Source organism: Garra rufa, chromosome 9, assembly GCF_049309525.1.
Source record: "Garra rufa chromosome 9, GarRuf1.0, whole genome shotgun sequence".
NCBI lineage: Eukaryota > Metazoa > Chordata > Actinopteri > Cypriniformes > Cyprinidae > Garra > Garra rufa.
Genome location: NC_133369.1, coordinates 25,142,377 through 25,159,756, shown reverse-complemented (window position 1 = coordinate 25,159,756; position 17,380 = coordinate 25,142,377). Strand labels below are relative to the sequence as shown.

The window sequence follows — 17,380 nt, the reverse complement described above, 5'->3', positions numbered from 1 at the left end:
CTTGAGGCTGAAGAAGAATCAATCTTTCCAGGCTCTTTAATAGAGAGTATGTGACTTTCTCCCTTAACTTTGGGAGTGTTTCGCATGGTATGAGCTGTTAAGGTTCGTTACAACTTACAAAAGTGGCAGATGTCGCTATCAGCTGCAACACAGCTGGGTACAAAACATCCAACTAGTTCCAGGACCATCCAAATGTGAATGTACAGATGCTTATCCACGCGAGCACGAGCGAATGCAGTGGGCGCATGAGATAGAGAAAGCAGGGATCCCAAACCGACATCTTCTCATTTATACCGATAGGGCTGTATCCGACTCCACAAAACTATTGCAGCATTGTGAGTAAATGGTAGACTACCCCCACCTTCTACCCGCTAGGTTGAGTCTTTAACCTTGACCTCTCGTGCCTCTGCCTCCAGTAATGAAGTCAGCCCCCCCAGCTCCCCATTCCCTCTCACCCCCCGTCTATCTGCCCCCAGCTCTGCTGTCCAGCGCTCCTCTCATTCATAGTAAACACTATTGATTTTTCAGCACAGAGAGTAAAAAAAGCCATGAATTTTAATGCTACTATCTGTCCCTCGCTCTAGCTCCCTCTCTTCCTCTGTCATCCTTTCCTCTCATGCGTTTTCCCTCCATCCCTTCATCCCATCTTCTCCTCTTCGAGATGTGAGGGAGGGCAGGAGTTGAACCAAGTGTGTGTTTGTTGGCTATAAACTTTGGGTACGTGAAAGTGTGTGCGTACGGAGCGCTAGCTAACGCTCTCGTCTCTTTCGCCCTCTGTGACTGAGACCGATTGATTTTGCTATAAGCAGTGTTGAGGCTATGACAGGCCAGCAGCAACAGACAGAGGAGCTCATCAACGTCCAATGAACACGGAAAAAAAATCTCCTTAAAAATCCCTCCATCATGCCACACCAGGACTGGAGGAGAGAGAGAGAGAGAGCTAGAGGTACGGAGAGAAGGACAGAGGGTAGAAGATAAGCCTTTAGAAAGAAACCCCATTAAACATCCCGCACCATGACATCACAACAATGCAGAGAGTACAGACAAACGGGTCAGACTGCATTGGTGAGGGACCCAATGTAAAAATCATATTATAGTCTGGAATAGGCATGTAAGGAGGGAATAATGCAGGCTACAGACAGAGGAGTCAAGGAGAATATTTAGCAATAAAATAAATATTAATGTCAAATAAATAAATAATACTTAAATACGAAATTCTCAATTGAGTTGTATATATATTACAATATTACCTTGCACAGTACCTTTCAGCTTCCACTAGGAACAAAATAATAATCCACTACAACATACAAAACAATCAGCCCCACTATGAGACGAACAAAGAAACTATATTACAGTATTATTAATATTTAAAGGGTTAGATCACGTCAAATTTAAATTCTGATATTCTTGCTTTCCTACATGGAGCACAAAAGCCAAACTGGGTAACACTTAATTTTATAGAGTCCTTGATTTACATTACATGTACTCACTAAAGTAATAACTAGTGCTGGGCAATAATTAATCACGATTAATCACATTCATAATAAAAGTTATTGTGTACATTATGTGTGTGTACTGTGTATATTTAGTATGTATATATAAATACACACACATGCATGTAGAAAAATGTTTTAAGAGAAATATGTCATGTTTATATATTAAATATATTTAGATATATATAATATGAATTATATTAATAAAAATATATACATGTAAATATTTTCAAAATATATACTGTATGTGTGTCTTTATCTATACATAAATAAATAAACACAGTACACACACATATATATTATATAAAAAAAACTTTTATTTTGAACGTGATTAATCGTTGTCCAGCACTATAGTAAATTATGCATAATGGCATGCAATAACATGCAAAAACAAACCCTAACCCTAACCCTATTTCTATAGTACATGTTGTTAAATAATATTATTTAGCACTTAAACATACAATTACACTGTAACAAGGGCATTGTAAATTAAATATTGCTGTCAAATCGATTAATCGCGATTAATCGCATCCAAAATAAAAGTTTGTGTTTACGTAATATGTGTGTACTGTGTATATTTATGCATATTTATATAAATATACACACATACATGTATACACAGTACACACATATATGAACACAAACTTTTATTTTGGATTCGATTAATCGTGATTAATTGATTTAACAGCACTACAAATAAAGAAAGATCAAACCAATTTGGTTACCACTGACTTCCACTGTATAGGGGGGAAAAAAGCACAGTTCTCAAAATATCTTCTGTTATGTTCCACAGAAGAAAGTTAAACAATTTTGGAAGACATAAAGGTGACGTTGGTGTCAGAGTTATAATTTTTGGGTGTCCTATCCCTATAAGTTTGCTGAGGTATTTTTTCCTACAATCAATAACTAAGAGGCAAGATGGCACCAGTTTTATTTGTATGAAAGTAGAAAGTTGCAGTGGCATGAAAGTAGTGGTGGTTTCAGTTTCCCGGTCTAACATTACATTCTGAAACTGCTGAATGTCACAAACAACATCAGGATTAAATAGTTCAATGTATTTTTATGACTATAATAATTTCTGCTAGGATGCCTAAGCTCCACCATTGTACGTCACCTCAGATACATTAGACAGAAAATGCAGTCATTCAGCCGTGATCCGTCCAGCATTCCTGTTTTAACGCCCATCGGCATCATCAGATGCCGGACACCGACTGAGCTCATATGCGCTGATGGTAATAAACTCACAGTACAAATTGCTTTCAGGGAATACAATTATCCCATCAAAGCATGTACAAGTACGGCTGTCAAATTAAAGGCAAAATGTCTCAGTATTTTGCAGCTCTGTTTTAATGCCATTGCGAGTGAATGGAAACAATTTGCTCTTATCGAAGTGATGAGAACATGCTGCATAATGGATATAAACTTCGAGTAATCTGATGCAATAGGCATTTTATGTACTCAGGTGCAGAGTACAAATTGGCAAGCCATGTATTGATCGATAAACCCGGATTGAAGGAAACCCTGTTAACAGGAGCCTGTCTGGGGAGTCGGGCTCCATCCCTCCCCTCTCTCCATCTTAATTTGATTGATGATCATACTTGTCACTCAAGGCAGCATGTGGCCAATTACAAGATTTGTACGGGTAGGTGGCTGGTGGTTTCGGCTTGTGTTGTCAGTTAAAAATACTGTGTGGTTGTAAGTGCCCTCTTTGGGGTAAAACTGCATTTATCTTGCCTAATTTTACTGCAGATAATAGTTTTTTACAAGCATTAAAGGGACAGTTCACTCAAATGAAATGTCGTTTTTAAACAACATGACTGCTTTTCTCTGAGAAACATAAAAAAGAAGATATTTGGAGAAATGTTTCAGTTGGGGTTTCAATGAGTCAAGTCAATAAGCACCAAAACATAAGTATCAACATTCTTCAAAATATCTTCTTTTTCTTCCACAGAAGAAAGAATGTCATTCAGTTTTGGGATGATATGAGGTAAACATTTCACTGATGTTTATTACTGTTATTTACTCAAAAGCATCCAGTCAGAAATGTTGCATACTATACATGCATATATGTGACCCTAGACCATGAAACCAGGGTCAGATTTTTTTCATCTGATGTATAGTTTGTTAGGACAATATTTGGATGAGATACAACTATTTGAAAATGTGAATATTCAGAAAATCGCCATTAAATGAAGTTCATAGCAATGCATAGTACTAATAAAAAATTAAGTTTTGATATATTTATGGTAGGAAATTTACAGATATCTTCATGGAACATGATCTTTACTTAATATCCTAATGATTTTTGGCATAAAAGAAAAATTGATTATTTTAACCCACACAATGTATTGTTGGCTATTGCTACAAATATACCTTGTGGTCCAGGATCACATATTATTATAAATAAGTTTACACCATAACAGTAGAACACTAATGTAATCTAAATCAAATTGTACCTATTAGGTTACATACTTTAGATTAGAAACAACATATCATACAATATGAATTAATTACCGATATGAATTATTAATAACTAATAAACTAATTAGCAGTATTAATCAAAAAATGACACCAGACCACCTTACGACCGTGAAAAGAAAGGGGGAAAAAGCCCTGAAAAGCATTCGCTAAGCCCTACATGTGAACGGGAGACCTTGATCGCTATAAATCTTAAATGAAATGGAGGAAGAGAACAGATTTAGGTCTTGAGCTTGTTCATGAGGAGTGAAGGACATAATCAAAGAGCAAGCTTTTATTACCCATTCTCTATTATCAGAATGTGTGCTGTGACACACACACACAGCAGCTGCTGAGAGGACAAATTACACTATGTCCATTTTCACTTCAAGCATCAAAGGAGGAGCCAGATTTAACCCCACACACTAATTTAAATTTCTCTCATTACATTCATTTGTTAGTAAAGCCACTAGTCACCTGCTTTGTCTATTTGTGCTCATCTTTCTTTCTAGTCTCGATCGCCCATCCATCTTTACACACAACAGAGTGTGCTTGAGGCGAATATAACAATCTCTCTCCCTCCAACATGTGCACACACAAATACACATGTGCAGCTAGATAATCACACTAAATTAACACAGCAGCGCTGAATCTGTGTGAGTGCTGCTGTACTGGTAGGGGGTGTATTGACCAGGTGCTGTCTCTCACAGATGTGTTGATTAAGGGCCTGTCTGAACATTTCGACTACTTTTGCGCCGTCATGTAGCCCCCAACACCTCCAGAGTGTGTTTTTGTATGAGGAAATAGAGAGAAGGAAGCAGAAAGTCAGATTAATAACAAAAAGATTTGCATTTTCTGAAGGAAATACCTGTGCTTGCAAAGCAAGGCAACAGAATAATAATGTTAAAGTATTAAGTGAGGTCAGTTCAGTCTAAATGAAATGCTGCACCACAGCGGCTTTGCTGCTGTGCACATCTTGTTTTCAGCCGACTGCACGCAAGAATCAACACAATCACTGTGCAGCGTCAGGCAGTGTTTCCCAACACTGTTCCTGGAGGCACACCAACACATTTTCAAGTGCTTTCTAATCAAACACACCTGATTTAACACATTGGCTCATTAGTAGAGACTGTGTGGGTTCAATAACGGAGAGACATCCATTATTGGTGTGCCTCCAGGAAAAAGGAAAGACTGGTGTAAGGGGCCGTTCACCCAAAATGCTGTTTTTCATTTTTTTTCTGTAAACATGGGCTGGATGCCCATGTTTGACCATTGCGCTGAAGTTTCATGTCTTTTGCAAAAGTTTAACTTATGAAATGTGCATCTAGACTTTTTTTTTCATTGCACAGCAGCACTGCGTCTCACTTTTTAGTCCACAAACGTGCGCTGTGTAAATGGCCTTCAAATGTGTTGTAAATAGATAATTATGTAAAAGACAGAACCAATTACAATTCCATATGCAAATATGTTTCACAAAGAAGACCAATCAGAATCCGGTATTTAAAATTGCAACATCTTAACTGTCAGTTACCTTTTGTATGTCTTTATGTTTATATGCACAACAAATTTAATTTTGAAAATTAATTCATTATTCACATAAATTTAAAACTGATAAAAAACACAACTAAGGTTTAGATATAAATGGCTTATCAAAGGGATAGTTTACTCAAAAATGAAAATTCTGTCATTATTTGACCCTTCACAAACAGTTTTATTGACAGGCAATCTGACCAGTCATAACGCTGAATATGCCATTTTGTCCAACAAACAAATCAGACAGGAGAGTAGATTAACTTCGGTGAACTTAAACTTGAAAAATTGTGTATTGACGTCTTTCCATGGTTGAAATAAAATACGTTCTGATGTTCCTGTTTATTGTACTTTAAGTAAAGTAGAAAGGAGAATCGGTTCACGTGGATTGATCTAATAAGGCAATACAGTAATCTGTCACAACACATTAAAGAGCCACAAATGGTATTTATTGTTTGAATTTCTTAAAAATGGCAACATTTTAAACCTAAGACCTTGTTTCATACCAGTAACTTGTTTTGTCTTGTCTGACGGCATGTTGTCAGTTTCCTCTTTGCTCCGCGATGTATTTTTCACTGTGTGAGAATGTGATGTGTGTCAGGAGAGCGGTATTGTTTGTCAGACATAGCAATAATAACTAAGAAGAGTGAATTTTTGCAAAGGGTCAATTACTCACCCTCATATCGTTCCAGATCTGTAAGACCTTCGTTCATTTTCGGAAGACAAATTAAGATATTTTTGATGATATCTACCACATTCAAGAAAACTACCATGTTCAAGACCTAGAAAGGTAGTAAGGACATCATTAAAATTACGGTTGAACCGCTAATGTCACATGGACTATTTTAACGATCTAGGCCTTGAATGTGTGAGTTGCGTTGCTGTCAATGCAGGGTCAGAAATCTCTCGGATGTCATCAAAAATATCTTAATTTGTGTTCTGAAGATGAAGGTCTTACAGATTTGGAACCACATGAGGGTGAGTAATTAAGGACAGAATTTTAAATTTTGGGTGAACTTTATAGTGCATAAAAGGTTGAGGGACGGTAAATGATTTAGGTTGAATTCTTTTTAGCACGTATATTTTTAGCTTTAAATATGACAGAGTTACATCTAAAATCGTCATTATCAATTTGTAGACCAGACTCGAGATGTGTAATGACTTGCTGGTTGTATAAAGACAAAATGTATGTGTGCTTGTAATGGTCACTGGGAAGAAGAAACTCTAGGGAATGTCTTACAGGGTAAAAAGCCGCGTCTTCCAGCAGTGCTAATGAGGGGAAGGGTGCCGTCAGTGTTAATACACTATAGAAGGTCAACCCACACAGATGCAAACACATTTCTGCTCTGCTGAAACTAACAGTACTAAAAGACCTGTGGGACTTTGAACACCATGACGACATGGCATATCAATCAAAGCAAGCGAGGGTGTGAGAGAGAGAGAGACAGTGAAATGCAGTAGAACATTCTGTATTGACATCTTCCTTATATCTATTGATTCCCCATTATGTTACTAACAAACCCAAGCTGACATTTTGTCATTGGCAATCATCCTAACACCAGGACTTGCCCTGATCTATAAAAACACTTTCTCTCACATTCCCTCACATAAATATGTTTAGATACCAAAACAAATAAATAAATAGCTACAGAAATATATGGATTCCATTACAGACACTATCAGCTATCATTATGACAATGAGATGATTCTCTTTTTATCCTAATCGATTAAATGTGACCCTGAAACACAAAACAAGCCATACTGTATGGGTCATTTTTTTATTTTTGGATGAGCTTTCCACTGATGTATGGTTTGTTAGGATAGGACAATATTTGGCCAAGATACAACTATTTGAAAATCTGGAGGGTGCAAAAAAATCTAAATATTGAGAAAATCACCTTTAGAGTTGTCCAAATGAAGTCCTTAGCAATGCATACTACTCATCAAAAAATAAGTTTTGATATATTTATGGTAGGAAATGTACAAAATATCTTCATGGAACATGATACTTAATATCCTAATGATTTTTGGCAATAATTTTGACTTATACAATGTATTTTTGGCTATTGCTACAAATATAACCGTGCTACTTGGTTCATGTAATGCAAAGCAGAATCTTGCTTAATGTTCCATTTTTTTTTCTCTCACAGTCAATATTCTCTCATCCTCCAGGACCTGCCTGTTACTGTAATGCACATAAAACTTTAATGGAGCCGTTAATGGCAATAATTCCCGAGACCACTTACAAGAATAGGTCTTGATTATCTCTATCTCTGCCTCTGTCCATGTCTATATCCGCTATCTAATGGGAATAGGGTGTAATAGCTGCATATATTAGTAACTGGATAATAGTTAAATAGGTTCTGCTCTCTCTAATGGTGATTAAAAGGCTTTGATGAGATATGCATATTTCTGCTGGCCGTAATGGTATTTGACAGCATGAAATGAAAGACTGCTGCTTTCAGGTTTAGCTGACTGTGAAGAACAATTTACTTAATAATTCAACAAAAATTATTAATCATATGGCAATCATCCATTTCTATATGAAATAGGTGTCAAGAATGTATATCAAAACAACAAAGTTTACAGCCTTGCTTATCATTCACACCTAATGAGCTAGACGACTACGTCCATACAAGCTGTGCCTAGAGCTCAAGATCACCTCTTCCGCTCAAACTCGGTTTTCCATACTCTTTCCCATTTTTCACTGTCATCTGCACCTACTTTCCTTTAGTGGTCCACAGCTTTTTCTTTTTTTTTTTATCTTCTTTTGACACTCGCTATTTTTCAGCGAAAGGGGCATGAAACTCCTCCTCTTCTCCCTTGGCCCTGTTAATCTCTGAGGGGAAGAGGCTCATTATCCTTCCCCTTTACCACTCTGTATCATTCTTCAGTCCCAAAGCCCATGAAAACCTGTAAGACTTTGAGTTATGCAAATTATGAAGTGGTCAAAATCATACAGCTAGAGAACAATGCAATTCCACTAAGGCTGCAAAAAAAAAAAAAAAAAACACTTTTCATTGCGACTTTACAGCACTTTTACATTCTGAATGCATAGGAATGGAAAAACTGAAGAGCTTTTAAGCACCATCTTGGTTGTTATATCATAATGTAGGGGAAAGTTGCCATGTGCAGACAAATAAGTTTTTATTCAATTTTTCTATTCAATTTTTTTATGTTGAGATTCAGATAACTAAGAGAAATATTATATTCAATATATATTCAAATATTCAGTGCAATCTCTTAATTAATTTGCTCATTAAAACAACTTGAGTAATAACTATAAAATGTGACCCTGGACCACAAAACCAGTCTTTTAGCATGGGTATATAGCCAAAAATACATTGTATGAGTCAAAATTATTGATTTTTTTCTTTTATGCCCAACATATACATAAGATATTAAGTAAAGATCATGTTCCATGAATATATTTTGTAAATTTCCTCCTGTAAATATATCAAATCTTCATTTTGTGATTAGTAATATGCATACGAACTGCATTTGGACAACTTTAAAGGAAATTTTCTCAGTATTTTGGTTTTTTGCACCCTCAGATTCCAGATTTTCAAATAGTTGTATCTCGGGTAAATATTGTCCTATCCTAACAATCCATACATAAAGTTTATTTATAAAAAATTAACCACAAATCAAAAAATTGTGACCTAGGGTCTGTTTAAAATAGATTTAGATAAAGCATATAATTTCAAATAATTAATCAAATGACATGTAATTTTTCCATATACAGTACATCCCATGCAAGCTTTATATAAAATAAAACAAAATGAACGCTGCGTAAAATATACATAAAATAAATTCTGCATAAAATTACTGAACACTTTCATTGTATTCTCAGCCCGTCACATACCCAGTAAACATGAGGACAGCTTGCTTATGCAGTTATGCCTCCTCAATTCAGACTACACCCATCTCCTCCTACTCCACCCCCGCCCTCCTTCTCCATCCCCGCTTCCTTCTGTTTTCATCTTTATGTGGCCATCGAACAACCGGCAAGTTCCCGCAACGAAAACAATACCGAAAACAGTCGTCCGTTTGCATTTCATCGCCCCTTAATGCAAAAAAAAAAAAAAACGAAGTGCAAGACAACACACAATGTATGTTATCATCTATTCAAAACACTCACAGCCGATCACACGTGTAGCTATCTGCCTACCTGACCATCATCACACAATACATCTGTATTTGTAAGTCAAACATAAGATGTTTAAATAGCATAAACGCTCATTTCTCTGCTCTCTGTAGCTGCTCTGAATCTCTCCTCTCTCCCCTCGATCCGCCGGCCCCGGAATCGATCCTGCGGAGATCGATAAGTTGGCATGAATATTCCCAGCTCACCGCGAGTTTAGTTCGGGGGAGACGGAGGCAGAGGCAGAGGCGAGAGGAGGAGACGGACGGATGCGGAGCCCTGAAGAAACTAAGCCCAACGAGACGGGAATATTTTTAGGAAACACCTCACCAAAACAAAACCGACCTGAGCTGCATTTTGAGGCGCTAGTTTTGCTATAGACAAACTTGACTTGGCGTCGGTTGGACTAAACTGAAATGGAACTGAAAGGGCGGCAAACGCGCGACACAAACAGAAAACGGCAAATGAGGATGTTACATTCACATAATGGATACGGGGATTAGACCACCTCGCGCGGTCACTGGATTCGCTATTAGAAGAAAAGGAAAGGGTGGTTGCTCTGGAAGAAAGCCTTACCGGAGTGAGAGCGGAGAGCCAGCGGGGACTTGAGGCGCCAGGCGTGGAGATCAGAGGCAGTTCTCGGCAAGACAAACGGCACCGGCAAAGGAACAAACATGATCCGTCTTCTTGTTTGGTTCTTTTCAGATGTTCTTTTTTTTTTTTGCTGTTGATTTTTCTTTGCAATTCAGCTTTTTCTCTTATCACTTTGGTTCCGTGATCCAGGCGTTTTGACACAATACTGGTTATTTATAAATTGCGTTTATACGTAAGTTTCCCAAGTACATTTTTTAAAAAATAAAACCCTTTTCTTTTTCGCTTGTAGTTTACTTTTGATCTACATGCATAGATACGCAGACGCGCGCAGCCCGACTGTATTTTCCCAGTGCGCGCACACAGGCGGATAGACGGATTATAACAAGACAAACGTGGGTTATTTTACTAGTACTTTCACGTTTGTCTATTCGTTTTGGTATTCAGCTACAGTATTTGGTATAACTGCTCATATATGCATCTGTCACTCAAAGGCATATATTCACTATGTTCGCGAACGTCTAAACGTTGTAAACTCAAGTGTTTCTGTCCTTGTCGACACTGACCACTGTATGTTCAGCTGGCCTGCTGCTTCTCCCCGTGGTCGCAGTCGCTTTAACTTTGGTTATCTGCTTGTGAAATAAACTGACGCTTCTGCATTTGTTCTAATAAAGAAAAAAACGCTTTCACACCCTGACTGTATAACGTACAAAAGACAGCGGATATTGTTATTACTTGGATATGTGGTGCATTTTTGGTGAATTTATTTGGTCTAGCTCTTCTATAGCTCTCTTCCTTGTTTTCTAGCAGCTACAGGCTACACATTCATTTGCACAAAGTCACTAAACGTGGTTAAAACCGTCTGCTTATTTTTGCTCGTCTAAATGAAAAATCTATAGAAAAATAAGGCAACTCAACGTGTTCGCCGGATTCGCCCCTCCTCCCACGCACCTTGTCACACGCCAGTAATTAAAACGCAATCAATCGATACATGACTAAATAAGGCAAACAAATAAATAAAGCACGAAAACATCAGGGGGAAAAGAGCTCGTTACGTCGCTGGTTTTTAAGATCACTTGCCTATATTTCCGTCCATCCGCCTGCGTGTTTTGGTCTGTCTGCCTGTTCCCGTTATTTGGGAACCCCAATAGCTCATTCGTGCACGCTCTCCTCCCATACGCTCGCGCGCTCTGATTCCACGCTGCCCGCAACATTGAAGCGCGAACGGAGCCGTTACAACTCTCACATCACCACCACCCCACCCCCACCCTCTCTCTCTTTCTCTCTCTCGCTCACCCTTGGTTCGGTACCCTATGCGCGACTAGCTGAAAGGTAAAATCACTACGAACAGTCAACTACGAACATCTCTTTCCAACAACACTTATTCATTTAATGTAGATTATAAGGGTATAAACACTCTTAAATATAGCGAGCAAAACTAGCTTTTTCATACATAATACAAAAAAAGAAAGACACTCCCTGAGTGACCATGTTTACATACCATTTTCAGAATAAGCTGCTGGTAATATTTTAAATAAAGGAACACTTTTCACACTCACTCCGGCCAATTATTACACTGCATTTCAGTCAATTAGTTAATCTTTATCTCTACAAATTCTGTCATTATCATGTTCATTCCAAACATTTATGCATTTCTTTGTCCTTTGTTCACTGAGGTTCAAACATCAAACAAAATATATATACATTTTCAATACCTTTTGTGGTCCACAGAAGAACGAAAATCGTATCATTCTTTAAGGCAGAAGTAAGTCTATGGGCCAGACTTCCGGTTCATTAGCCACTATTGGGAAATAACAATGTGCAGAAAACGGTAAAAACAGTTTGCACTACAATCCAGTGTGCTTATAATCAGAGCTGGGTAGATTACTTACAAATCGTAATCTGTTACTGATTCCAAATTACATGACAGAAATTGTAGTTAGTAACGTAATCCATTAGGCCTATATTACATATTTTTAAGGTAATATAATCAGGCTACTTTTAGATTACTTTTGTACCTTTTGTAACTTATCATAAAGTTTAACATAAAGTTTTAACTTAACATAAAGTGTATTAAACATTATATTATGTAAAGGTTTACCAAACCATCGTTTGTGAAGGAAATGCAGGGGTTTTATGAGTTCAGTAAAAAGCTAATAATTAAATCATAAAAAGTTAAATTATAATAAATCAATCAAAATAAAAAACTAACAAAAAATGCAACATTTTACCTGGATGTCATGTGCAATAACCAACATTGAAGAACCAATGAGCATGCAAATGTTATACTTAATTGTTAAACTATTTATTTTTCAATCTCAGGGGTAGTTCAAGTACATATATGAGGTAAAAGAGGATTAAAAATTTGTGCATTTTAATTGAAAGACAAAAGTCTTCCAAAGACATAGAAATACACGGTTAAACAAACTACAGAGTAATAATTCAAATAAAAATCAATGTGTTCATCACTAGTTGATGCAATGTTAAAACACTTCTTAAAACTGAAATGATTTTTGTAAATCAGTGGTCAAATGTTTTAGCCACCTGACTTATGACTGATCTTTATGTGAATCTCCACAAAACTGGAGGACTTTCTGAATGTATAGGCAGTAGGCTATTTTAGAAAGGAAAATGTGATAGATGAAGAAGAAGAATTAGCGAGAATCAATAAGTTTTAAATAATGTATTGCTATTGTGTAAATAATGTGCATTCGTGTAATCCATAAAAAAAGTAACTGTAGCCTGATTATTTATTTTAAAATGTAATCTAAGTACTTAATTTTTGGAATCTGATTACATAATCCAGATTACATGTATTCAGTTACTACCTCAGTTTATAATACATAAAAATAATATGATGAGACACACCAATATGCAATATCAAGCAGCAAAACAAGCTGTTTTGTACAGCTAAAAATAGCTGGACACTGATGAAACCAGAAGCCAGACCCATACAAATTACAAATTACAACTTCCACTCTTACGGGAAGAAAAAGTTGGATAAGTTTGGGACAACAACATAGTGAGTAAATTATGGCAGAATGTTTGGGTGAACTATCATTTTAGATTTTAGTTAACTCCCATTAATTTCCATTCATGTGCTTAATAACAAACAAGTGCACAATAAATTTAAAAAAAAAAAAAAAAGGTTTTGACTTGGTAGTAGGTAAAAATTGATTCTCAACTCTAAAACACATTTAATAATAATGAGTGCTTCAAAAATGTTCACATGTCCCAACAGTTTGTTTAATAAAACCATATGTGAGCTGTTGGCTTAATCTGCTCATTACTGACCCAATTGGAAATCAATCAAATTTTAATTTAAATCAGAATATGCATAGAAATGTAGTGTGTATATGCTGGACACACAGGCTGTTATGTTTTTATTCGTCAATAAACATTGTTTACCAATATGTTGTGCAGAACAACAGCAGAAACAAAACGGGCTGATCTCAAGAGAGCCAGAGTGCTGGACATTGTTTCCCAACCCTGTTCAGGCCCCGAACAGAATATAATCAGGATGTCTTCCAAATCAAACACCTGCTCATCAGTATAATACTGAAAGACTGTTATCTGTATTCATCAACAAACATCATTCACCAAATGTGATGTGCAGAGCAACAGCAGAAACAAAACAGGCTGGTCTCAAGAGAGTCTGTGCGCTAGACAACGTTTCTCAATTCTGTTCCCGGAGCACCCTAACAGGATGTCTCCCAAATCACACACCTGATTATACTCATCAGCTGATCAGTATAATACTGAAACCCCTGAAATAGGTGTGTTACTACCAAAATGTGTACTACTAGGGGGCCCTCCAAGAACAGGGTTGGGAAACCTGCTCAGAAATCTCGTTGTGCCAGCAAACCTCCCGGGGGCCTTAATCAGCGAGCGAGCGCTGCTTCTCTCTCCTACCGCCAATTCATCACGCCCTGTCAATTACAAACCATGCTGCGGCACACTTACACACAAGATTATTGTCAATATAGATTTTTAAATAGAAAAATCTATACGCTAAACACTCCAATCGATAGGAGTAAATCGATTCCACTAGGCAGCAAAACTCTCTGTGAGCTCAGGCGCAGAAGTCTTGGCAATGACTGAGATGCAAACAGATGTTGCAAATACAAATCATTCATTTGGGATTCTACTTTTACCCTAGCACAAATAATAATGTGAGTATCATTTCATACTGTAATAATAATAAAAGTAATGATTATGATTATTTCTGTTATTGTTATTGATGCTTGTGTTCTTTTTGGGGGGAGTCTGCAACAAAACCGTTTCCTCCTTATTTTGTTCAATCGAAGGATGTGTTTCATTGTCCCTGTCCTTCTCTTGCATCTCGCTATTGACAGATGACATCCGCAGGTCAAGTGAAAGAGATGAAAAGAAGTGACCGGTTGTCCCTCGCGTACCCCCTTGACGTGCTGAGGTAACGGGGCGCTCGGGCCCCTCCCTCCAGTACTCCTTTCAGACAAAAGCAATTATTTCTTGTAGAATATAGTGTGGTTGTGCGCATCTAAGAGAAGGAGAGAAGGACTGGAGGGAAAGAGAGAGTGCGAAATTGAGGGAGAAGAAAATAAGATGGTGTTGGAAGGATAGGGAGCTAACACCTCCTTCCTAACTGCGCTCTCCTCGCCCGCACATACCTAGCCATTGTTCCTGCTTATGTTGACTTCCTGGAGTAACACACTCTTAAAAATAAGGGTTCCATGAAGAAGCTTTAAAGGGTTACTTCACGCAAAAATGAAAATTAGCCCACGATTTACTCACCATCCAGGCATCCTATAGGTGTACATGACTTCCTTCTTTCAGATGAATCCAATCAGAGTTATATTAAAAATTATCCTGGCACTTCCAAGCTTTAGAATGGCATAGGCGGGTGTTTCTCTTCATCAGTCCAAAACAAGTCCAATAAAGTGCATCCATCCATAATAAAAAGTGGCTCACATGGCTCCAGGGGGTGAAAAAAGGCCTTCTGTAGTGAGTCGATGCATTTTTGTAAGAAAAATATCTATATTCAAAACGTAAGAATCACTTTAATCTAGTTTGCACCAACTGGTCGTTTGACATAATGGTGGATAGCATAATACGTCGGCGTTGTGAATGCACCGTGGAGAAATCAAAACAAAAGAACAGTCACAAATTAGAAGTTCAAAATGAAGATTTGTAAAGGAAGCATTTCAATATAAACCAAGAAGAATCTGGTTTGGAAACTTTGCTTCCTTTGCTCCTGTAAACAAACATTGGTTTTCACGAGACTCACCAGCGCATGCGCAACACCGAAACCCGACGTCATCCGCCTGGAGCTGCTTCTGGGTACAACTAGTTGGCACAAGCTAGTTTAAAGTGAATATTACATTTTAAATATGTATATGTTTCTAACAAAAACACATCGATTCGCTATAGGAGGCCTTTATTTAACCCCAAGAGCCGTGTGAGGCACTTTTTATTATGGATGGATGCACTTTATTGGACTTGTTTTGGAATGATGAAGAGAAACACTCGCCTATGCCATTCTAAATCTTGGAAGTGCCAGGATAATTTTTAATATAACTCTGATTGGATTCGTCTGAAAGAAGGAAGTCATATGCACCTATTGGATGCCTTGAGGGGGGTGAGTAAATTGTGGGCTGATTTTCATTTTTGGGTGAACTAACCCTTTAACATCCATAGAACCACAAAAGGATCTTTAAAGTGGGAAAAGGGTCTTTAGATTAAAAAAAATGTTCTTTAAAATAAGAAATGTTCACTAAAAGGTTCTTTGGGGGACCCCAAAAACAGTTCTTCTATTGCGTTACTGCAAAAACCTCTTTTTAGAACCTTTGTTTGTTAAGGATTAGTTCATTTCCATAATAAAAAATTCCTGATAATTTACCCCCATGTCATCCAAGATGTTCATGTCTTTCTTTCCTCAGTCCATAAGAAATTTAAGTTTTTGATGAAAACATGCCAGGATTTTCTCCATATAGTGGATGGGTTGAAGGTCCAAATTGCAGTTTCAATGCAGCTTCAAAGGGCTCTACACGATCCCAACCGAAGATAAAGGGTATTATCTAGTGAAAAAATTGTGTGTCTTGCACTTCACGCATTATATAGTCATGTTGGAAAGGTCATGTGTGATGTAGGCGGAAGTACCAACCTAGTGTTTACAAAGCGAACGTGCAGAGAAAGTCAAACTCCCTTTACAAAAAAGGTAAAACAACACTTGTCTGACAATTTTGAAGTTGGAGGAGAAAATGAGATGGAGTTTTTTCCCTACCCTCTCTTTTTGAACCAAAGTACACAGATGAACTAACCATGCGTGACCTTTCTAATGATAATGTAATGCATGAGGTCATTTATGGTTAAAAGGTATATCAATTTGTATTTTAGAAAATGACTCGCTAGATAAGACCTTTACTCTTTGGCTGGGATCGTGTTGTAGAGTTCTTTGAAGCTGCATTGAAACTGCAATTTGGACCTTCAGCCCATTGGCCACCATTGAAGACCACTATATGGAGAAAAATCTTGGACTGTTTTCCTTGAAAAACCTTAAAACCTTAATTTCATTTAGACTGTAAAAAAGAAAGACATGAACATCTTGGATTATATGGGGGTGAGAAAATTATCAGGAAAATTTTATTCCAGAAGTGAACTAATCCTTTAAGAGTGTAGAAAAGGAAAGCTGTTTCTTATTCACATACACTTAAATATGTTCATATACAGTGTGAATGTCAACAAATGAATCACTGTAGACCAAACTGTGCCTGTGACACACTTGGAAAATATCCCTATTTTTTCTCCCATTTTCTCTGTTTACCCAAACATGAACATTCTGTCATAATTCACTCACCCTTATGTTGTTCCAAACCTGTTTGACTTTTTTCTTCTTCTGCCCATACAGTGAAAGTCAATGGGGTCCAAAACAACACTGTTTAACATTAACATTCACTGTAAACTCTTAAAAAGAAAGGTTCCAAAAGGGTGTTTTGCAGTGATGCCATAGAAGATGCCATATTTGTTTCCCAAAAGAACCTTTTAGTGAACAGTTCCTAAAAGAACCATTTTGAAGAACATTTTAAAAACCTTTTTCAACTATAAAGAAAGGTTCCATGGATGTTCAAGGTTCTTCATAGAACCATTGATGCCACTAATGGACCTTTATTTTTAGTATGGAAAAAAT

General features: G+C 37.2%; 1 protein-coding gene across 1 annotated transcript in view; it reads right to left on the bottom strand.

Moving 5' to 3' along the window:
* Positions 1-10,764, bottom strand: part of pou2f2b (POU class 2 homeobox 2b) — a 54,328-nt gene extending 43,564 nt beyond the window's left edge. The window contains exon 1 of the mRNA XM_073847724.1: positions 10,201-10,764. Coding sequence (XP_073703825.1) covers positions 10,201-10,300 — 100 coding nt within the window. The 5' untranslated portion in view covers positions 10,301-10,764. The remainder of the gene's footprint in view (positions 1-10,200) is intronic.
* Positions 10,765-17,380: the final 6,616 nt, after the last annotated feature.